Raw genomic sequence first — 25,185 nt, 5'->3', positions numbered from 1 at the left:
TGCTGTGGCCTTATTACTCTATGCTGGAGTTCCCTTTCTGTTCTTTTGTCATCTAGCTGTTTTCTTGTCTGTCTCCCTGGTTTTGATGATGAATGTAATTTGCAAAAAGCTCTTCAGATTCTTTTCTAGCTCTCTTGTCTTTGAATCTGCCATTTTTTAATGGTCTTTCCTTTTTCTCCTTACTTAGGCAGGCTTTTGCTGCCCAATACTGACCTTTTCCCTATAATAACCTTTTTAAATGTTCTGTTAAAACACCTTATCAGATCGAATGGTGTGCTGCTGAGGAAGGAGAAAGTTCAGATAGAACCTGCCTGGACCATACCTCCCTTGCCCCCTTGTGATGAATTTAGCAAGACTTGCCAGCTGATGGGATCAGGTGTCTGATGTTGTAGTAAATCATCCTGTTTCTGCCCTGCTTCACAGACATGCACACAAATACTCTCCCCTTTTTAAAAACTTACTGAACTAGTAAGATGCACAAGTGACAAATGACAAGGAAGACCACTGGACTGCAGGAAGAGAAGGAGGAGGAGGAGGCAGGGTTTCTCCTCAGCTGGATCAGCTGATATATGATAAAATGTTGCACCTGGAATTCTCTAAAGTGGTGTTGGAACTGGAGGAACTGAAAACAGACATGTCAGAAGCATGAAAAACATGTCAAGGACTAGAGTTTCTATACCTTACTGATCATTCATCCCTGGACCACACCTAATTCTGACCCATATGGAGATAAGAAGTATGCTCGACAATGCCCATTTATCTGAAAAATGTTTTTTACTCTTTTTTTTTTGGCGTTTTTACCTGTATTTTTCAGTTGATGTTGACTATTTGCATATTGGATTTACCTTATTATCTCAGATGATCTGGAGAGGGTTTGTTGTCTGTAACCAGTAGTCATGCCACTAGATTTCAGTCATTCCATATCAAACTGTGATGCTAAAAACCAAGTAGTCTTGGTGTAAAATTTAACTGAATTAAACTGCAAAAGTTAGGAAAAAAAGCTTTTAATGAAACTTTTTCACCTGTGCTGCTGTTGATTGATCTTCTTATGTGCACACTTGGTAAACAAGAATATGAAAGACTCTTAGAGGAGATGGAAAAACTTGGGTTGCTTCTCCCTGCTGGGGAACATGAATTCCCTGGGGAATGTCAGCATGGAAAAATGCATCAGCATCATAACGGGCACTCATCTGCAGCACGACCCCCGGAAGACAAAGCAGCGTTTTACCTCTTGGGATTAACAAACATGTGTCAGCTTTCCTACTGTTGTTTGGTAGTCAGGTGATAGACTGCCCATATGTCCTCATACCTCATTCTGGCACGAGATTTTTTTTTTTTCCCTCTCTTTGGAATTTGAAATAAAAGCATAGCTTTATGCTCTTGTCATTTGTTCCAGTTCTTATGTCACAGGTACAAAATTTTAAAAGATGTTTTAAGTAGTTCAGTACCTAAATTTATTTTTCTTACTGTAAATCTATTGGAAAAGATGCTTTGGTTGTCTCCAGAAGGGGCAGACAGAAATGGTTAGAGAACGTAGATAACTTGCATCAAAGGAACTTATTTGTATAAATAGTTAGGCTCTAAATAGGGAGATGAATGTTCAAGAGTTCTTCAGGCACCTACACAGCTCAAATCCCTTCTCCTTGTACAGCAGGGTCCTTCTGGCAGTGCCATGCTCCTAAATTGCACAGGGAGGAAGGAGAGAAGGAAAAGTTTTTTTTAGACATGACTTATATCTAACTGAACAAGTGTCCCTGCCTCTTTCAGATCTCTGGTCCAGTGATGTGAGGATTTCTTGACATAGGAAAAGTAATTATTTAGGTAACTAGTGTTTTGCAGTGGGGAGAAAGGGAAGATAATATGTGGCTTTGAAGTATCAGGAAGTTAAAAGGTTTAATTTCAAAATAACTGCAAGCTCAGAGGAATTGTGTTTTCTCTCTTCTACTTTATCACTGGCATTTTAGTACTGTGAGGAAATAATTTTTAGTTCATTTTAAAGGATTTAGAAGATGTGACTTACATCAGTGTTATGCAGCCATCATTATTAAAGGCTGATGGTGATGGATGCATTTAGTATGGAATTCTCCTCACGCTTACATAGGTTTCTATATCCCATATAGATCAGGTCCTTTTACTTCAGCTATGTAGCTTTTACCTAATTTCTTACTTTTAAAGACAGTTGCAACCATGATTCGTTAGGAATTCTGTAAATCATTATAATAAAGACAAAAGACACAACGACCTCTAATAAACATTTTTATTAAAATGGACATTTCTGAACCTTCTACAGACAATACCTGCTCAGATGTGACAGCATTTGTGACATCACCAGTACAGACTTTCTCAAGGATTTTGAAGTCAGTGTTGTAAGTCAGTTTCCATTTTGTTTTTGTTCATTAGAAAATTGTGCTGTTTACTTTCTAGAGGAAAAAACATCCACTAAAACCATATCAAATTTGTGTATTTAATTCAATAGAAATGCAATTTAAAAAAACAAAAATAACAGCTTCTTATTGGTCCCTATTATTTTGGTGTCACAAATGTTAAATATTTGGTGCCAGATAATTATTGTATGTATAATCTGAATTTCATAAAGGCCAGATGTAGGAGGAGATTATCAGTGTTTCCTCTTGTATGAAACTTGACTTGTGTAATGAATAAAATAATTGTAGACAAAACCATTTTGGAGGCTAAGTCATTAAACACTTATCAGTAATTCAGATTAGGGAAAAAAAATAAACGCTTGTAGTGGTGAAACATAGAGGAAATATAGAGGAAAACCAGTAACAAACTTCATCCTCTGATCTGCTAGGTGAATTTATATGCCTTATCCAGATTTGTCATTGTGCAGTTCGATCGTGTGGTTGGAATTTAAGGTCTCAGAATTTGTAGTTTTGTTTTGAAAGTTTATAAAGTGACTGAAAATGAGGAAAAATTTGTGTAACATTGCAGGGTCTGGAATTTTTGCATTTCTGCTTATCAGTCAAGCTTTTTTTTTAATTCAGAGGGCTGGGAGAACTATGAAGCAAAAAGCTTTTTAATATCTCACTTGCCTGGATATTTATTGCAATTGTAATGTAAGAAAATTGTGCAAGATAAAATGTTGTAAAATATGTATATTAAATTGAACTGTATGATGATTCCTATGTGGGTGTTATGAGCAGTTTTATTCATTTTAAGGCAGTGAAGTGTTTTAGCAATATGTAGAATCCTGAGGTTGAAAACTTGAAGTTATTTTTTTAGCTTCTATTACTTAAATTATAGTCTGCATATTTAAGAAAACACTTTACTGAGCAAATTGTTCTTAGCTTCGTGGTATTGTTTCCGGTATGGGAGGTATTGCACGGCTAACTCCAAATATCAATTTATATTGGGATCTCTATGTTCCTCAGGTTTTATTATTGTAATATTTAATATTATAATATTGTAATAATTATTTCACAAATACACATCAAAGTCTTACAATTCTAGCTTTTTTCAATGTGCATTTTAAGTGATTTTTCAGTTGCTTGCAGAAGTACAAAGATTTGTTCATATTTCTTTAATTTATTTTACTTACGTTCTCAGAATATATTCAGGCTCCTATTTTCAGAATATACTTTTGTTTGTATAGAATCTGAAATTATATTAGGGAAATTTTTGATTTAGTATTGCATCCGAACTTCTGTGGCAGCATTGTTTAGAGATGCAGTTGAAATTGGAATCACTTGAATCCCTTGAACATGATTTTCTAGCTTAACTGGAAAGCAGGAAGTGCAATCACATGATAGCCAGCACTCCTATTAATCAATAGTTAATCTTACATAAGTTCATGCTGATGTTCCTTCCCCTTGCATCTTTCTTGCCCCCAGCCAATAATTCTCTGTCTTTCCTTTGTGCTTCTGCCCTTTCAGGGAGATGAAATTGTTTTGATCTGGTCAAAACCTCTTTTCTTGGGGTTGTTCAGCAGTATGGCTGCCAGTGCTGATGCAGTGGAGCAGGATGTGGGATGCACTACACATTTGCTTTGCAAGTGTTCCTCACCTTCCCAAATCCCCTGTGGTGGTAGTAGATTGTATTTAAGGTGAACCAAAGTGGCCAAGGACGGGGACTTTTAATTCACCATCAGTACTTCTGTCTAGTACTACACTTGTATTCAAAAGTGCATTGCAATTAAAGGAAGAACCTTGATACTATAGATGTAGATAGATGTAAATAGAGTATCTTGATACTCTAATACCCTAAATGTGAGATTTTATTATTTTTTTTTAAGAAAAAGTGCTCAGAGAAGTTTGGAGGTGCCTCACAACATTCAAGGAGACTCTGTCTTCTAAAGGTGCTTGTTGGTGTTGGGTGCTGTATTGGTGGGAGAATGGCTGCCATTGCCATGGTGCCAGTTATGTGGTTATGGTACAGAACCTAGCTGGAACTTTAGATGCTGAATGTTTGAAAATCTGTTCCTGAAGTCTTCCAAAATTAGTTCTTGTGAAAAGTGTGATACTCTCCTGTTGGCTAATTGTGGTGTTAAAGCGTTTGAATCTGAAGCCTAATCCAGTCTTTCTCTCCTTACTCTGCATCTAACTCCATTTTGTATGTTTTGTCTCTGATGCTCATCTGTTTTCTTGTAATTTTTAAAAATATAGTTAGCTAATCTGTAATTTATTTATCATGGAATAATAATATTTTCAGTGTTCTTAAAATTGTATAACTTTTACAAATTATAGTATTTTTCTTTCTTTCTATGTACATAAGCCAGGGTTACATTAATTGCTCTTTAGTGGTTAATTTAAAACCCAAAAGGGTGTATGAGTATTTCAGGTTATTCCTGTAACTGTTCATTAAAGTAATTTTTCATTGCATTTCATCTGGTGTTTCTCAGCTCACTGGTGTAGCTTTGCCACTCTGAAATTATTCACATTCTTAATAAACTTGAAGTTTGACTGTTGTGCAGTATATGCAGTGATGATTCCAGGTCTTTGTTGTATAAATTAGGTATAAATGTTCATGAAAGTGAACTGTAGAGCTTCTCAGACTGAGATTTGACTATGTAATCCATTTTTCTCTCTTCCTTTTACACACTTTCCTATTCTTGGTTCTGCTCCAGGTGCTTTTTCTTCCACATAACTTCTGTTTTCTTAAACTTATTAAAAGCTTTTTAAAAGTTGAAATACATTGCGTCAGTTAGTCTTTATCCGTTTTATTTTCTTGACATTCTTAAATAAATCCCGTATGTATGATGGGCAATATTTTTCTACTGAAAGCCTGTGCTGCCTTGTTTATCTTATGTCAGTTTGCTTTATTTAAGTATGAATAAAACCAGAATTATGAACAGTTTTCTTTGATTACAATCCAGGCAGATGACTTGAAATTTTAATGTTTATTTGATGTGTGTGTGGTTTTTTTATTTAACTTTTTTGTTTCTTCTGGGAGTGTGGGGTGTAATTCTCCATTTATAACCCTTCAGTTTAACTGTAGTCATTGAAAGGTAGCTGCTTTTTGCCAGTAATTTTCACCTCACTTACAATTTCTTAGTAATTGTAGATGTGTTTTTCCTAGTTCTGTGACTCTGTAGTACTTAGCATTCTATTCCAGCACCTCCTTTTAAATTCAGAGAGAGTAAAAATATTTGTTATCTGAAGCATATTTCTGTTTTTGGTTTCTGAGGTAAAGAACAATAGAAAGAAAATCCAGTTTTCTTCCTTGCAGGTGCCATTATCCTCAGTTGCAGACTTTATTTTATGTGTGGTTAATATTTAACCGAATTTTCATATTTTATTTGGTTGAGTTTTTATTTTACTTTGCTTGGAAGTTCACTACACCTTTTTTTCTGTAAGCAGTACTTATAAGATTTATTAATTTTGTCATTTAACTACAATGGTACCTTTATTTAAAGCAGGCTACATTTTCCCATTTGCTCAACTGGTTCCTTATCTTCTGAGATTCAAGGATGGTTTGGTGGCATGGAATGAAAAGCTAGAAGCAAGCAGACCCTGAGGGTTTGATGGTCTATTTCCCAAATTTTGACTGTCCTTATGAATGAAGTGTTTGGAGTGCTAGCAAAAATACTGGAACACACGATCCAGGAAGAAAGTGGGGCTGGAGGTGAGGGATTTGAAGTCTTTGTCTCCCTCCTGTGCCCTGTGCTGAAGTTCAGTTTCACCTTTAGGTTTACAGAGGAGGTCTGCTCCCAAGTAAGGTGGAACTGGAATACTTTGTGGTTGCTGTTAAGTGCTTCTTGACTTAATTCCTCTACACTGCGTGGGTGAAAAGGAAAATACCTTCCGCTTGTGTTTTAGAGCCAACAGTATCCAGTAGTGTTAGTGTCAATAAATTCCTTCTCTGAAGTTTATTATGTGTGGTATTTAGCCTGTTTGAGAGAAATAAAAAATCCTTGAAGTGGACACTATTTAAATCTGGGGGCAGGGGATTTACTGCAATTAAGTAGAGTGCTATGGTAGGCCAATATATTAAGCTCAGGCAGCTTTGCTGCTAATTACACACAACTTCTCTGGAGTATCGGATATTCAGATCCATTTTATGAATATGGTAGAGAGAATAACAACTGTAAAACAAAGCACTGTGCATGTAAGTGACTGTTAGCGTGTATTTCAGAAGGGATAAATGCTCACCATATGGTACAATTACTGTGTCCAAGTTTTCAAATTAGCTTCTCTCATCCTCCTTATTACTGTCTTTAAAAAGAGAGGAAAAAAACCCAACATGATTTATCTACTCTGCAGCAGAACTCTTGACGCAAAACAGCAGCCCAGTTCTGTCCAGTTTTTTTTTCCTAGCATAATAGAGGCTGTCGGACTTTTTTATACTAATTACTGTGTGAGCCTCAGATGAACCCCCTTCAATTCACAGGGCTTTGTTAAGGGAGGAGCTGTCAATGTGTCTGCCCGTTTGCAGCTGTGCTGTGGCTTTAGCTTGCTTAACATTATGCTGCTTTTTAGACTTGACAGAAGGGATTTTTTTTTCCTCTTTTTTTTTTCTTTCTTTTTTTTTTTTTTTCCTTTTTTTTTTTTTTTTTTTTTTTTTTTATTAAGGCAAAGCAGCCTTGTAGCGAAATGGTTTAAGCAGCTGCATTGTGGGGAAGCACAAAGAAGTTATTATTGTGTCTGTTTAGGGGGGTCGGATGGAGGGGGGAGATATTCGGCTGCTGTTGATGCCGATTGTTGACTTGCCATCTGCCAGATAGGGAGAAGAAAAAAATGACAGCTCCAGCAGGGTGTTCAAGAGGTTGTTTGGAGAGACGCATAAACATGTGCAGATGTCGAACTGAATAATGGCAAGAACTTGAGACGGTTTATGATGCTGCTGTTGTGTGTGCATATACAGAATGAATGTATGTGGAGATTTGGTTAGGAGGAGGGTACATATTAATTATCATTGTCCCCCACCTCCTCCTTTACTTCTTTTAATTAGTTCAGGAGTTTAATATCTTCCCTCTGTTGTTTATTGCTAAATAGAGCCTTTTCTTGTAGGGAAGAAAACTTTGGTTTCCCCATGTGGTGGGTTTAAAAGAAAAGACGCAGCAACTTGATAAATGTGGTACTTGTGGAAGTAGAAGGAGTAATGCAGTTATTTCAGTCTCAGGCATTTGGTGGACAGGTGCTATACAAGTTCTTACATAGCATTGTCTGTCTACCTAAAGACTGATAACATTGCATACCCCTACGATTGCATCCTGGGCTTCTCTTGTGCAGAAAGTGCCACTCTGTGATTGCTTAGTATTATATAGAGAGTGAATGCTAGGAGTTAGAGTGAGATTAGCAACTAATTTTTTCTTTCACTTCATCTTATTTTCTGGTCAGGCATTTCTTATATTTTCCTGTTTGACAGTTGCACATAAAATAAATATGGATTGCTTTGTAGGAGTATGGTTTTCTTTCTTCTACTAAAATCCTGTCTTTTTTCTTGTTTGGTGATTGCTGCTGCTGAGTATCCAGGATGATGTGAGAAAGCATAATAGAATGGAGGGAAATGAAGTTAGCCCAGAAAGGCTAAATGAAAGCATTGTCTTAGACAAATGATCTCTTACTTTACAGATTAAAAATTGGGACTTTAATATATATATTTTTTTAATATTACATGCAAAATCAACATTCTTATATATGTATTGAGTTGGAAAATAGAAAATGAAATAATGGTTGAAGTTGCAGACATATCTTCCAGTTATCACTATGGATCAGAGTTTTTTGGTCTGTCACAGCATGACTTAAATATTGTCTGATTGGACATGTCCACTGCTTCCTACCACTGCATCACCAGAAGTGAAGGAACCTCTTGTGTAGTGTCTTCCATATTGCTTCTAATAAGCCTCAGCTCTGTTGGTCATTGGTAACAGTATCTACTGATGGAAAAATTTGATGTCCCCTATTATCATAATCACTGTGGCTGAATGAATAAGTCACCTTTGGATTATGTCAACTTAATTTTAACTGAAAATTCAGGTGTGGTGGTCTCATACCCAAGTATTGATCTCTACATCTGACCCTAAGCAGAGGCCAACAGCACTGCAAATAGAGAATTCCTTTGTGCCTCTTGGTTGGGTTGTTGGTTCTCCTCTGCAGACACGTGCTATGTTCTGAGTTCTGTCATTGGTGGTGTGACATCCAGGTTACTCTGGGTAGTGCTGCATTGCTGCTTTTCATGAAACATTTAATGCAGCTGAAGTTTGCCTGATGTGGGCAGCAGCAATGGAGCTGTTCTGCCGACTGAAGCAGGCTGAAGGATGCTTCTGTGTTATCTTGGACAAGTTGTTTGCAAGTGATGCTGGATAAATTATAAGGCAAAACAGTTGACTTCAGTGATGTGCTTGAGGAAGAAATATACATGAACGATGCTGGTGTTAGTTTTTAGAACCTGCCAAAGTTTGGGGCTAGGAGCACACCTAGTGCCATGGAGAAAGTTCAGGGGAGCTATTCTAAAATCATTGCACTATGCCAGCTTTAAAAGTGAGGCAGTTTGCTTTGTGAAAAATATGCTAGCAAGTATACCAATTTTAAGAGGAGAAAGTCATGTAGTTTTTGACACCACATTAATCTGTCACAGAAAGCTGAATGGTAATGCTATTGTCAAACTTATCACACTCTTTTGCAAACAACGGAAAGTTTGAGATTTTTTTGTGTAAACTAGAGCTGGCTGTTTTACAAAAAATTGTAAGAGAATATCAAGAAGGTGTTTAATTCATGTTAGCTACATGTAAAAGGCATTTAAAATGTAATAATCTGATTTAATATATACTTTTTACATGAATTTAAATTGTTGCTGCTATAGCTGACTGTCTTATACAGTGTAATTTAAATACAGATATTTGTATACTTGTCTTCTCTTAAAATATTTTCAATATCTGGGGTGGATTCTTTGGTATCCAAGCACTTGATAAAAGCAGAAAAAAGGACAGTTATTTTTTTTCTGAAGCATCTCTTGATGCTTATAGTACTATATAAAAAATTATAAATATTTAGAAGTACTGAGAACATGAAAGGTTTTAGCTATTAAAAAGAATAATGATGTGAGGCAGTATTCTAAAATTATAATTTTTAAAAAATTTATTTACCACAGATCTCAATACTGATAAAAACTACAAAATTTCCCTGAGAAGCAGATAAATATTGTGGCATTTTTTGCTTTGATCCTAAAAAGCCTATGCAAGATAGACATCTTAAATATGTGAGTAGTGTCCCTAAATGTTCCCGGGATATAGACCTTGGTTTTCCATTCCTGAATAGCAGGCATATTTAGAAAATATTGATCTTTTTTGTTGTTCGGGGATGCTGATGCAATACAGGACTCTTAGCCCAGACAGCAAGAATTAATCTCAACTTCTTTTTATTTATTGTTCTAATTCTTATCCTTCAAGAATGAAGGGGAATTGAAAATGATGTTGAAGCTGGCAAGGTTTTCTTCCTGTTGGCTCAGAGTGGACACGGTAAAGGTCAAATCTCAATTTGCCAGGATGTCAGCTAACTCAGTATTTCTGGTATGAGTTTTTTTAAAGGACAAAATTTTGTGCATATGAAAATTGAGTATGTGCTGTGAACATTTATTTTCTATGAGATGCCAAAACACATCAGCAATTTTGCAGATATTGCAGATGCCCAATTTGAAAACTGCATTGACGTTTGGATAGCAGCATGTCTCTCTCTTATTGAATATTCTCCTCCAGATTTTTAGATATTTTAGAGAAAAAATTTTTAATGCAACAGGAAAGGGCTGAATAAACAACAGGAGCTAAAGTACTGTTGGTTGCATTTATCAGTAGTCAGGGGTGGGTGGTGATTCGAACCCCAGTGAGCCTGTGTCTGGAACATGCTTTTAGGTTGCATGCAGAGCCTGGAGGGAAGAAAACCCCAAAGAAAACCCCACAGTGAGAGCAAGGAAGAACTTTCTATTGAGAAGCTTGGTCCTCTTTGTAGGTTGGGCTGCAGAGATGCCTGCAGGGACCATGGAGAGCTGCTCTGGTGACTTCACCTCACACTTGGAATTGTTCTTTTTCACAAGTAGAAGCCCTGCTCCTTGATACTACCTGCTACTGCTTCAGGAAAAAGATCTGATTGTTTGCCTCTTCTTCAGTGTATCTTGGCTGGCATGGAGGGAAGAGAAGGTTGTCCCTGTTTTCCTCTCCCCTTGCTCTCAGCTGAGGAACTTCCAGACCTTGTTCCTGAGGCTGCTTGCTGCTGCCTTCTGCAAAATCTTAACATCTGAGTGATTTCTGCTGGTTTCTGGCCACAGAGCTGTGAACAACCTTTCTGTCTGACAGGTCATGGACAGTGAAGGGCACTTATTCTTTCTCACCTTAATTCCCCAGTTTGCAGGAACCTGAATGTGAGCTTAGTTTTGGTGTAAGCAGATGCCCACACATAACATGAAAAGTTCCATATTCCCCAGCTGTGACTGGAAAAATTAATTTGTCTAATTTAAGCCCAGATGTGCGCAAAATGTCATACAGCATTACTGGGAACTGTGGGGAAACAGTATAAATAAATAATCTCTGTTTCACAGTATAAAAGAACCAAAAAGTGTTAGTTCCAAATTCTGCTTTTCTTTGCCGAAAGAAATATGGGAGGAGGGTGTATAATAAAAAACACCTTTTATAATGCTAAAGCACAATAGAAAAAATCAGGTTTATTTAATTCTTTTGTATACAAAAAGATTTTGTCAAATCTTTTGCATGATGTATAATTACACATTTACATTGGATTAAAGGACATATATCGAGTCATGAAGGCAGAAACACTTTTTAGTTTTTTAAACATTTATTTAAAAAAAAATATCTTAGAACACTGTTCCAAATTTGTTACAATGAAATCAAAACTAAGAAAATATTTAACGGAGTGCTTTACATTTGCCTGTGTCTATCGACTTAAATTGTCTCTGATGCTTCTAATCGTGTGTTAGGTAACACTGCCCTCAGAGGGCCAAGGTAAGTAAATTCAACTGCAAAACCACTGGCATTACTTCTGATGATTTACTTGACCTGACATTAATTGCAGTTGTTTCTTTTAAAGAAAAATTGCATATAGTTGTTTTGTATACTTTATATAATTTTCTTTAATGCTCTTAGATAAATTAATTTTTTGCCCACTCTGTTTATTACATGTTTGTGTAACAAAACTGGAGCTTAATTTAACAAAAAAGTGTCTTAAGAAAGAAAAAGAGAACAGAATTTTTGTATTATTTCTATTAAATCCGTTTTAGGAAATTGATGAGACAGACAAGAGGCAGATTTTTTGTGCTCTCTGCTTGGAGGGGGGGTCAGGTTTTTTTCTGTTTCTCCCTCCCTTTCCCAGTTCCCTTAAATCTCACTTATGTCTGTGTGGCAGCTGTTGCTGCTTTTAAGGAAGCAAGTTTTTGAACTCAGGTTTCTGTTGCTTATCAGCACTGTATATTAAAGACATTTCCTTCACACCTCTAAAACCATTTACATATTGAAAAATGTAGATGTTTTGCAAAAGTGATTTTTTTTTAATACAGGTTTTTTAAATAATAAGATTAATTTTACTGAATAATTTTTCAAGAATTGCTGAGTTTCCATATGCTTAAGACTTGGAAGTGATGAGACTAACAGCAGCAGCTATCAAAGCTGAGGTGAATATGTTTGAAGAGTTCTTAGTTCAAGAGGTGAAGTAAAAAAATTATGGACTTTGAGTGGTACATTTGTTTAACATATATTTGTGGACTACTCCTATGTTTCTTAGGAAGCTCTTCTTTGTGAAACTCCTTTGCAGTATCAAAACTATGAACATTGCACCATCAGACTAAACATATTTTGTGAAATGTCCTGAAGGCAGGACTCTTGTTACTAGCTATCAAAGGCAAAGAAAATCATTAAGGTTTCAGTACAGAGGCAAATACAGAGCCAGCCACAAGGGTCATGTTCTAAACAAACCTTCATTAAGCATTCTTTGTTACTGTTGTTAGTCAGTGTATTATTAAATACAGCATTAATTAAAGAGTTGTATGTTATGAGAGTGCTTTTTGCATGAAGATCAGATTGCATTTTCATGTGCTTCAAGAGTGCACTGCCATCTTGTTTCTTTTTTTTTTGGTATATTCTCTCAGTAGTTATTAAAAAAGTAGACCCCAACAACCTAAAACTGATTCAAAATTTTTTTTTTAGGTGTATGTATGTACATATCATCTATCAATATCTGTAGGAAATACAGCCTAGTGCCCTTGTTTTTAAGTAGCTTTAAAAACTTTTACTAGAATTAAAATGGTGCAAGAATTACTTGGGTTTCTTTGCTGCAGTGGTTGAAATTAAGAGACTTCTTACTGCCTAATAAACAGATACTAAAAGAACATGTTTTTCAACTTAGAAGGGTGTAAATTTAAGCAAAATAATAATTTAGCTTACATTAACTCAGCGGGAAGCAGAGTGCAAGCTGATTAATTCTCTATGGCAGATCCATTGCTTTTTTAAGTACCACAGCTCTGTTTCATTAAATTGTCAGGATGTCTTGTGGTTTGGTGAGCCTGCCTGGACCTCTTTCTCATGGAATAATTTCTTTTCACTTGAATTAAATGTCAACTTCTTGTTTTTTGCTTGTGCTGAGGTATTTAATAAACACTCAAAATATCGGTAATTTAATATTGCTCAGACTTAAAAACCCTTTCTTTTGCCAAATTTTTTTGTTTACAAGTTTTCATTTTCAAATGCTTTACTGTGTTTTAATATTTTTGGCATGGGTGATCTCTCTTTCAAAGCAGTTCAATAAGCATATCTCTTAAGAAATACAGACTAAAACATCTTCTGTCTTTAAACAGTTATGAGAAGTAATGCAGTTTTAAGAGTGCACCTAGAGTGCATCTTGAAAGCCATTAAACCACTTCAGCAGCTCAGTGAGCTGTTCACTGATACCACCGTTTACTTTAGTCCTCAAAAGTGTTCAGGCATTTCTTAATTAAATTACAAAATAAATAAAGGGCAACTGATAAATATTTCATGTAAAGGCCTTGAAGAGGGATTGTAGTATTAGTGATTTCAGGACAAAACTAGGGGGAGGGGCCTGTATGCAAGGTTGTACAGATGTCTTGACAAAGTAATCTGGCTGTGATTCATGTTGGGGAGCCATTTAGGAGAAACATGTTTCAAAGAAGTCTATGTCTCTGAGAGAAATATATGGATCCGTATAAAACCATAGTGTTTTGCCATTGCTTTTAAATTACATGTCCTGTGTCTACCTCAAGTTTGCAGAGCAAAGACAGAGAGAGGTAGAGCTCTGCTTGTGGATAAACTGGTACTAAGAGGTCATTCAATATTTATCTTGCTGTGATTAACTTTTATCCGGAGTTGTGAGCTCTTTTCAGAAGAGGTTGGAAGTGACAGTCAGACTCTTCTGAAGGTTTTTCTCCAGGCAGAACACCAGCTGCATACCTCAGTAGATGACAAAAAAATCTGTTCAGTTTTCTGATTAAGAGACTCTGAGTACCTAGTATAAGCCAAATGTAATCTAAAGTGTTGTCTTGAGAGGAGAAGAGGGAGTAAGTGATCAGGGAAGTGTGTGCTGGGACTCTGAGGGCACCTGCTAGAAATGGTTTCCTTTTCTACAGCTTTAATTCTGGAGAGTGTGTATGTAAGTAAGCAAAGGCCTCTCTTCTTCCCTGAAGTGACTAATGAGTGTGCTTACCCTATCAGTTTTGATTCTTAAAGCAGTCTGCTTATCTCCCTGACCAGTTTATTCCTTACAGAAAGGAGGAGCCACCGTTGGGTGGCTGACCTGTTCTAGGCACGCAGGCGTTGTCACCACACTCTCCTTGAACCCTTCTTCAGTAGTTTTAGGTGCCTGCTTTGCAGTTAATTCACCTTCTACATAAGACTTAAGATCTTGATAAATTTTAAACTCACTAACAGGCACTTTCTTTCCTAACAGTCACTTGCTATTACAACTAAATAAGATATAATTTATTGGAATTGTACCAAAGATTCTCTCTATGGTCTTCTAAGAAAGCATCTAGGATGTTAATATTTCTAAAACGCACACTGTGTGATCTGATATGTAAGGTTTTGTTTTGGCTTCAACTTTTGAGTCCATAATGATTTCACTGAATTTTTTGTCACAGATGTATTTCAAACTTTCTTAAAATACGAGCCATACCTTTACTTAGGCCTCATTATTTTGTTTTTAAGTATTCACTAAACTTAATTCAAGAAATGTCTTTTCCTTTTCATGTTATGGTGATACAGTTTTTCACTGTTGTTATTAAAGTTACACATTTGTTTTCCCATACTGCACTGGTATTTGCTTTTTTGTTAGCTGGGATTTCCTACTGTGGAATCAGTTTAGAGTGGCAGTGTCCATAAGGCTGTTGCAAGCTGAAGCAGAACCAGAGATCTGAAATAGAAAGCTCTGATTTGATTCAGTTGTATCCAGCACTATATCTCCTCTGTTAATTTTATGGTCAAATTAAGTAACAATTTGACATTTTCAATTTTTTTCCTACTTCTACGAAAATGTTTAGATAACAGAATCAAGCAGGTACCCTGCTATCTAGAAGCAGGAAGAGGTTTGCTGCCAAGGGCCAGGAAACATAAGTTAGCACCAATAGCCTGGTGTTAATTTTTCTCACTCTTTCTGCTTCCCCATCTCATCCTCACTGCACTGCTTCTCTGCTTAAGTACGTGTTGAAAATCAGAAATGTTTATGGCTACAGTTTGATTTCAAGTCATTTCAGAATCCTTATAAATTATAATCAAGCTCAGCAAGGCCATCTTAGCAGTTCCTGTGTTGGGCTGCAGTGACAGTTGATTGCTCTGATGGAAAGGTGAAGCTGCCATTAATGAATTTTTAGATTACCTGAGTCTCCATGTCAGATGTATGTAAACTACTTTGTGACCTTGGAAATGTGTAAAAGCTACATAGGTACAGTTAACAGGGTGCAGAGGCAGTAAATGGCACTGAAGGGCTGAGCTTAGTCCAGGACCAGTGAGCCCCTGGGCTGGTCAGTTCTGAGCGTTCCACAAACAGATAGACATCTGTTTGGCATGGTTGGAAATTCTTCATTGTTGCATACACTTCTTCTTCTTAAAGTGTTCATTTGTATTATGATGAAACGGTGACATTTAAAGTCTCAGTAAGTACTTGTACATATGTTATTTACTTTGCAGAGTTGATAGAACTCAGGGAAAAGCGGAGCAGATTTGAAGTTACCTTAACTGAGTAATTGCACTTTCAAAATGAAATTGTTGCTGAGATTTAGTGTAGCATTGCAAAGGATAATGCTGATGAGGAGATTATTCACCCTTAAATTGCAAATAAGTGGTGTTAAATAGGATATCATGTCTTTGCTGACCCATTCTGGATGTTTCTGGTTCTGAGTACCTCATTGCAAGCAGAATCCTGCTTAGACTGGGGTGGGGTGAAAGTGGAGGTTGTGGGTTTTTTGGTGGACTTGTCTCTGAAAAGACAATTAGCTTCTTTTTTATTTCTTTTGCTTTCAGAGTTATTTGCTAAGGATACTTTATATAGACTGTCCCATGACCCCCAGTTTTCTTGTAATTGCTTAGTGTATGTTTTGAGGAAATTAATGCTTTTTGCTTTGGCTCAGCAGTATAAATGTTCTATCTTGTATTAGTTTAGAATTAATTTTGATATTAAATGTCAAGCTGTAGTGCATATTTTTGCCTACAGCAGTATTCAAGCTTAGGGGTGTAAATACGTAGGATTTTGAAGAGTGTACTGTGATTAAAATTTAGAATTACAGAATATTACTCTGCAGAGCTTGTAGTTTCTTATTCCAGAGGCATCATTGTATAGTCCAGATTTCCCACTACGATTAATTCCATTTTCTCCTCTTTTGGAGGGAGTTAAGGTTCCCTCTGTAAATTGAAAATGTCTGAAAACATTTTGATATAATCAATGTTAGGCATTGATAATATGTTACACTTTTTAATATCATAGTTTTTTTTCCTTGAGTACTAATGCAATTTTTATTTTTTCTTCTTTAGGAGAATATATAAAAAACTGGCGGCCAAGATATTTCCTGTTAAAGACAGATGGCTCTTTCATAGGCTATAAGGAGAAGCCCCAGGATGTGGATCTGCCATATCCACTTAACAACTTTTCAGTGGCAAGTATGTATGTCCAGTATTTATTACTCTCTCAGCATATTGACTTATTCCTTCATGTGTATTTCAGAATTTATTGGTAACACTGGAATATGTATATCTGTGTCTGTGTGTGTGTGAAGTGCGTGTAACTAACAGTAACATTTGGCAAATGGTTGTTGTAAGAAGAAAATTCCTGGAAAGCTTACCTTTAATCAGATGATCGACCTCTTTTCAGTTTTTCAGTAGTATCTCAGAATTGCTTGAAACTCAAATTAATTAGAAAATTATCTAGACTGTTAAATGACACAAAATCATGCTAAATTATTTTTCTCTTGGATAATCAGGTAATCAGCTCTCCAGCCTGGTTAATCAGTAATTTCAAGCAATCAGACAATTTGCATATATTAGCAAAGCTACAAAGTGTGTATCAGTTGGATAAAGTGAAGACGTTTTGTTTTCTTGTTTTCCAAGAATGTTTCTAAAAGACAAATCTGAAATCTTTTTATCTGGCAAAGTGAAATTTGTAGATGGGTGTTTCTGAACAGAAGTGAGAGCATTTAAGAAGCAAAACTAAGGAGGCAAAAAATCTCCCCAAGTTCTGGATATCATAGCTAGAAACTTTCAAAGGAACACTGGTAAATGTACCCATTTTCTTTCAAAATTGTATTAGCAATTCAATAAATAGTGGTGTTTAGTTTTGTAGAGGAGTATTGGAGCTACAAGAGCATGTGTGCTTAGGGAGGGGGTTCCCTTCCTCTGCATTTCTGAAGATGGAATAAATGCTACTGAGACTTAATATACCTATTTTCTTGATAAAATTGTTCCTGAGTTTGACTTCGTTGCTGGATATGAAGTAATTCAGGTATTTTATTTGGTAAGAAAGTAATCCTGTGCTCCAAGCCTATGTCTTGTCTGACAACTAGAGGAGGAAAACTTTGCATATTCTTAAAAATGACATGGACTGTGCAAGCCTTCTAATAATATTGATGCTATTCAGGATAAAATTAGTGGTGTCTTTATGTTGTCCATGGGTAGAAATTGACTGGATCATGGGCCTTTATTCCTTAGTTACTGCTCTGAATATCTTAACCTATAAATTTATAGCAACTAGTAGTTTCCTAGGTATTTTTTCCCCATTGGGCAGCGGAAAAAACATTTGTAGAACTACTTTGCCCTCCTTTACCATGCTTTTCCTTGCATGTCTAGTCTTTCTTTGCTGCAGCAACTAGAAGGATGATCTGAGTGGTAGCCATGCTAAGTGAAGAAATGCATAATTGGCAATTAATTCCAGTGTGTTGATACTGATGTTTTTCTTTGCTTTTTGATATCCAGAGGTGATCTTATATAATTCCCCTGAACTTTGCCTTCATGGAAACTGGAAGATTTTGTGTTTTTTTTCCAAAGTGACACCTTCACCATCTCTACCCACTGTCCTACTCTCCCACTCCCCAAAAAAGTCCCTTCAGCAGGTAGCTAACCCCATAGGTCTGATCCTTAGGCAATGTAAGCTAAAGGAACAGGGAAGGAATATTAATAGAAGGAATACAGTTCCAGTAAGCAAGATGAGTTTTTCTGTTTTCTGGCAGGAAAAAAGAGTACTGTAATCAGAAATGATTGCTGATCAGTGCAAAGATAGGGAGATTTTCCACTCATAGAAAGAATCACATAAAATGAAGTGAAGCACCTATGTGGAATTCACGGGATGAAAAGCCAAACGTCTTCTAGATTCAGAATGTTTGGATAAGATTCCATTTTATAAGTTGGTTTTAATTAAATGGATTATGTTTGATCGTGAACAATATTACTTGATACATGGAGAAGTTGAAAATATAAAGCAGTATGTTATTATACTCTACAGTGCAAAGGAATAAGTTTTTAGTCAGCTGTTTTATTTGTCTGAAGATGGGATCGGTAGTAGGGCAAACAAACAAACAAAATCACTATATGAATGGATCAGATATCTTTGGCAGTACCTGGTAAATGTCAAGAACTGGTCTCACAGCCTCTGATCCAAGAGTTCCTGGGCTGCTGCAGTAGGTTTCGGGCCACAAGCAGTGCAACATATTTTTCCTGTAATAGTGAAGTACGTTTTTCATAAATTACTAGCCAGGCAGATGGAGTGTGAGATCACTGTTAATACCATCTTGATTAGGTTGGCAGGGACTTAAAGATATGTCTTTACAGTCCTATCTTCATGTAATCTTTGTAGCTATCTGTAAAGTGAGAGTGTGGTCTCAGTCTACGTTTTTCTCTCCAAATGATAGACATCTTTGGCTCTTGCTTACAGCTTGTTATTTCAGCAGAAAAGGCCAAGGCTGTGGTATTATTTTCATAGTGCTGTTGGAGTTGAACATTGTAAAGTTTGCACAGCTCTGCTTTGTATTATACTTGTTCTGTAATTCATAACTTCTATATCCAGCTCTGTCAAATTAGTTCCATGATACAGATACCTTCTCACCAGTGTTTGCTGCCTTCCACTCCTGTGACACCAGCCTTACTTTTTCAAAAGCCACTTCCCCAATCATAGTATAATTTTTTCCATGAAGTGGCTCTCCGATGTCTTCCAAGATGTCTGTAAAATTCCACACCTGAACATTACTCTCTCCCTGGTCCTCTGCCATCTGCATAGTCTGTCAGGAATAACAGGAAGGGTGCAGAGAATGAAGGTGTTTTACTTACTGCTAACAGTGCTTCCAGTGCTAAATAGATCTTTGTTAAAACCTTTCTCATCAGGTGGTGTTTTGTCACAGGATGGGGTGTTCAGAGTCCATCCCTTTTCCTTGAGGTGTTTTGGAAGAAAATGAGGGGAAAAGGTGCTGGGAAGTAGGCATGTGAGCAGGTACAAGCTTTACCCATAGAGGGAAAACCTGAGGCAGTGTGCTCTCACTTTGGCCCATTCCAGCCACACAAAATGCAAGAGAAAGGCATGGGCCCAAGATGGGAGCTTGTGATCTATCCTCCTGGAGCTGAAGTATGCCCCTGAACGTGGGATAGAGTTGACTGAAGGGCATGATGGAGTGGGCTGGGTGGAGCTGAGCCCTATCAGAGGATATGGGACTGTCCCCCTGGGTGTGCTGGGGCTGGGGCTTCGCCTCTCTTGCAGCTGCTGCATCAGACACAAGTCCCAAGATGAGTGAGTGCCCTGCTCTGCATCTGCAGGGCTGCCACCAGGTTGCAGAGCTCAACAACTCAGCCAGATCTCATGGCACTGAACAGCACGTAGGAATAATTCTGGTTTTTCTCCTGTGGAGTGAGTGTATTTTATACAAAACAGAGTAATTTCTTTAACGTGGCAGTTCAGAGAGCTGTGTGTTTGAAGTGTGCTTTTAGTTCCATGATGTGTATGCCCTGACACTTGGACTCACAAAAAGCTGCACTGTGGTGTCTTAACCATACACTCAGAGGTGCGTGAAATCAATGTAATTACAATAATGGGCAATTAATTGTGGAAACTTAACCAGTTGATAGTGGTTTTCAGAGGTAAATTCACAAGCGTGATCTTACTTGAATTGTCTGGTTTGAAATCAGTTCAGCTCTTTTCAGGAAGAGACAAGCAGTTGCAAGTAATCAAGCTATTGTAGCTTGAAGATATACTCCTGATTGACTGAGTGGGCATGCATTCCTAGCCCACTTCAACTGCAAAATAAAATATGTTAATGTAAATTCTTTTGCTTAGACATTTATGCAGTCATAACCAGTTTAAAACTAATTTGGATTAGATTGGTTTGACTTCTTTGTACAGGCAGATGCCTGAAAAAAAAGTCCTGGCTTTTAAAAGTCTTTATTACACTTCCTTGGAACAAAGCTACTACTCTTGGTGACAGGATGTATATATTACCTCAGTGCCCTCCCTCCCTTCCAAAGCCACCCCCCCAACCAATATGTGCTGTTTTTAACTGTCCAGTGTTGCCTAATTTGAGATAACACTGCTTTGTGTTAACCACCTTGGTCTTTTGTTTATTGTTACTGAGGAAGGCAGAGTGGGAAGAAGAGGCAGTTGCTTCAGTTCTACTTAAGGAGCATTTGTGATTTTACTGTAAAAAAAATACTTCCCACATATGCAATGAGTATGTAGGTAATCACATAGCACATTTGAGAAGGAACATCTCTAAGAATTGGCCCTTTGCCTTAATTTTGATCTTTATGAAGGGAGTAATTGGGAAGAGCTGTATCCCTTCACAGTAGCCTTTGAGCTTTGGCCAAAAATGATGTCACCTGGAATTTCTATTGTATCTTGAAAGATAATACTTCTTAAGCACTCTGTGTTACATCTATCCCTTTTTTCTTTGAAAAGAAAAAGTGAAGTCTAGTTATTGTGAGAAAATAACATTTTATAACATTTTTTCCTTTATTTTATATTCTCTGCAGAAATGATTATTGATCAACCTTGGCTGTTCTAAATGGAGAAGCAGTGCTTCTTTTTCCTAGTCTTTCAGTGGGCCGAGACAAGGTTTATTAATTTGGGGATTTTAAATCTTCAAAACATATGAAATGGAAATATTTTTGGGGAATGATTTTAGGCTATAAAGAATTCTAAAGTGATTCTCTAAAGAAATGGTTAGAAAAGTATATTTGCATGTTTTAAGTAAGATTAAATTATACTTTAAAATACTCAGCAGTGGATGTGACCTTACGTGCAATTCCTCAATTCACTTTTCAATGAGATTAAAGTTTTAAGTCCCACTTTTTTTTTCTAATTGCATGTTACGGGATGATATGAACCCATAGATAAGCGTGTAGTTGTAGATACTTATGATTACAGTATAGACTTCATGCCAAAATGATAATGTTGCAATCTTATAAATAATGTTCATTTAACACTGAAAATATTTGTGGGGAGAAAAAGGTAATGTGTGTGTAATGTACTACATATGCACATACACCCATGGAAATTCAAACTCTAATGTGTATAAGCAATATTACTGCCTGATTTGGATGTGGAATTGTTTTGCTTACTGGAAAACCAGGCCAGTAATTTTCTGTGGGAGGCTTTAATATTACTTTATGAATGATTTCTAGGTTGTATAGTTGGTATTCCATCACTAGACTTGGAAGTTTGGATTCAGTTGTTGGCTTTGTCCTGGGTGAAAACTAATTCCATGTTCTCATCCTTCTATTTTAATGGCCACTGATTTCTCAGAAACCAGTATAGCATACTGTAGTTTCCAGTTATGTCTAAATAGGGTCTGGTATCAGCATGGTAGGTCAAAGGTGAAGTTTATAGCCAGGTCTGAGAGTTTTTATGCTGGTGTGATACATCCAGTTGCATAAGTAAAATTTCTTTGCATGAAAGACAGAGAAGGATTTATAATTTTACTGTCTTCTGTGAAAACAAATAAAACCCTAGGCAAAAGCCAACAATAACATTCAGAAATCTCATTTCCATTCTCCCTCTCTGCATGAAGGGCCAACTAGCAAACTGGTTGTAGTGACAGAAAGACATGGATGCTACTTCAGTACTGTTTGGAATGTTGGAAATAAAAGACTTTCCAGCATCATAAAAAGTGCATCAAGGGTGATTTTCACCTTCAAGGAATCAAATTATTTTTTATTATTATTTATTAATCAGTCATATATGTTTTTATATTATCAAAGCACGTATAATACTTGTTATAAGCCAAGCCCCACAGAAGTGGGATTTTTACCCATACGGAACAAAAAGTCAGTCCCTGCTCCAAAATACTAAAATTCCAAATATAAAAAAAAGGGACAGCAGATGGATGCAGACAGATGGGGGGAGTATGAGAAAACAATGAGACAGTATTAGCCTGTAGTACAGGCAGTGGTCTCAGCACATCAACAACTAATCCATTGTCAAGATTAGATTTTTACTCGCTTCTCCCTTCTTTTCTCTCTCCTTGCTTCCCTCCTTCCTGTATTTTAAGAGGTGAAGGAGAGTTTTAAGGAGGATTTGAAGAGAACTAGTATAGCAGAGAGAAATCAGAAAGACTTCTGAGAAATGGTGCTGAAATTGGAACAGGGGAAGGATGGGTGGCATTTTGATGCTGAATACAGAGTGCTACCAAGGATGAGGGTAGGCTGTGGAGGCAGATTGTGTTGAAAAGCTACCTATAATTGATGTGGTAGAGATGGTAAGAAACAAGGAATACAAAGAGAAAAGTGGTATCATCAAAGAGGCAGTGGAGAAAAACGATCTGTTCGGGGATAACATTTTTAGGGGGAAAACTGCATTTATTGAGACCAAAGAGAGGAGGTATTAAATTGTTCACATAAATGTCTTATTTTTAGGGATCATATTCCTCACAGATAAAATGCGGTGAGCAAAGACAGAGCCTCAGAAACATAGGTTTCCCCTAGGATGTAGGGTGTGTGTATCCTCATGTATTTGTGCAAACGTGTAGAAGCTGTGGCTTTTCATACATGTAGAGTGGTGTGATAGTTCTGCTACTTGTCTACTACAGACAAAAGTGTGGATTTAGAGTGCAGAGTAGCAGTTATGGGAAAAGGTAATTGTAAGCAGTGTGTTTAAATTTCACATTAGGAATTAAAAATGGGTGTAGGAACTGAACAGGGAAAGGTTTAGACAAAAGTGTTTATCTTGTGAAGGAAAGATTAAGTGAAGAATAGAAAATCAATGTTAAATTTTACTGCAAATAGATAAGCTAGATAGATACAGATAACTGTATATAGATAGAACTCTATATATTTAAAAGTGAGCATGTTCTAAACAATGCAAGGAGTGGTTCTATACTATTTCTTCTATATCATATAATGATCACGGGGAGTTGTCTTTTGTTCTAAAACTCAGTCTGTATTAGAAATAATTTCCAAAATTTGCAACCTTCTGTTCATTTTTTATTGCAATTTTTTTATGGCTGCTTGTGTGTTTAGTATTCTTGTCTAGCTCCATCAACAAATACTACTGAAGTTGAAAGCTTCCATGGATGAAATAGTAAAATTGCATTAGTCTTCTTTGTAATTTTTATTCTGAATGCATGTGCTCAGGAAAAGAACACTGGTGATTATATGGTTAAAGTTATAGAATTCAAACTTTAAACTTTTTAATAAAATCTGAACAGATGATCTGTGCTTTTTTTTTTTTTTTTCTTTTTCTTTTTTTTCTTTTTTTTTTGGAACTGGCAGGTTTCAGGCCCTCTAATTGGCTTCCCAGCTTTGCAGAGTAATTACAGCTTCAAGCAAACTTTGTCATCTGTGGTTCAGAATGGTGTAAAGTAAACAGAACGTTTTGAAATACAGTTTGTAGTTAGAGTTGCTCAGGAGAGTTTAACTAGCATAACTACTTAATTTAGATAGTAGCAGATATTTGGAAAAGATAGTCTAACATTTTAGAATTGTCAAATTGTGGATATGGAGACAGAAGTTAACCTGACTCTTCTTTTGTTTTAAAAAGAGAAGTTCAATACTTGAGAAGCATCCATTATATTTCTTTATACTGTATTTAGTTCATATTTTCCATTTCCTGTATGGATCAAAAAATGGCCATACGAGTGCTACAGACTTGTTGGAACAGCGTTGTCAGTTTCTGTTACTGATTTTGTATTTTGCTGCTTTGAACAAGTGTTCTCCCCCAAGGTTTTTCATCCCCCCCCTAATATTAAAGAGGAAAATTCCTCTTGCTTAATCTAAGCAAGACAGAAAGCTTTAGGATTAAGAAGTGTAGTTCCAAGTTGTAGATGGCTAGCATACAAGAACACAAAGTTGAGTCTGTCTGTTTACTGGCTTACTCATCTTTTTGAATGATAATTTAGACTTCCAACTGTTTTGAGTTGAGATTCAGCCCTTTAATTACATATGTTTATGTGTAGTAGAAAACTTGAAGACATTATGCTAGAGTTTTCTCTACTCTTGGTAATGACCCAAATATCACTCGAGCTTTGGGAGCCAGCTCTCAGTAGCCAGTTTCACTTGTTCTTCTGTGCTTTTGTAGTTTCCAAACTATTTTCTCTGTCTAAAACTACTACATTTTTTTCCCAGTAATTAGCAGGAAAATATTTTGGTAATTAGCAATGACTGTGTATTAGAGTACTTATTCATCCTAATAGATTTCTTTTTTCTAGCTGTAGGTGAAAGACATTAACAAACAAGTTTCTTATTAACGTTCCAATCATGACAGAAGTGTTCCTTATCTCATACTTTTATATACAGCAGCACATGAAGCATGTGGGGATATCAGCAGATTTCAGTTACCTTTATCTACTTGAGAAGGATGGGTGGCACACCACTTGTAGAGATACATTAGTCCTCTGCTCCTTTTTTTGCTTCAGAAGGGAAGGATATGAACATGCACAATTCTAAGCTTCCACAAGGAAATGTAATCTGTAGTGTCCTTAAAAAGAATATTTAAAAAGATCATTAAATATTGCTAGGTTTTATTTTTCAATAGCATCCAACAGTGAGAGTGAACTGGCATTTTTTGTTCTGTTTTCAGTGCCATTTAAAGTTGCTAAGGTATTTTTTGTTCTATTTAGTTGATTTAGTTAATAATCTGTAAAGAAAGCTTAGAATACAGCTACTAGTTACAGAGCATAGTGTATGTCTCTATATGTTTTGCTCATTTTAATAATGTACATCACTTTGAGGATTGTATGAAAAATTAATATAGATAGTACTACTAATAAATCTATTTATTATATAGATTTACATAATGTACCTACTAGTATACATAT

General features: G+C 36.4%; 1 protein-coding gene across 1 annotated transcript in view; it reads left to right on the top strand.

The window, feature by feature from the left end:
• AKT3 (AKT serine/threonine kinase 3) overlaps positions 1–25,185 on the top strand; it is a 143,380-nt gene that overhangs the window by 61,292 nt on the left and 56,903 nt on the right. The window contains exon 3 of the mRNA XM_030447219.1: positions 16,436–16,561. Within this exon, the coding sequence (XP_030303079.1) occupies positions 16,436–16,561 (126 nt within the window). The remainder of the gene's footprint in view (positions 1–16,435; positions 16,562–25,185) is intronic.

The sequence above is a fragment of the Calypte anna genome, chromosome 3 (assembly GCF_003957555.1).
Source record: "Calypte anna isolate BGI_N300 chromosome 3, bCalAnn1_v1.p, whole genome shotgun sequence".
Lineage (NCBI taxonomy): Eukaryota > Metazoa > Chordata > Aves > Apodiformes > Trochilidae > Calypte > Calypte anna.
Note: the sequence above shows the minus strand (reverse complement) of the source record. Positions and strands in the feature narration are given on the sequence as shown.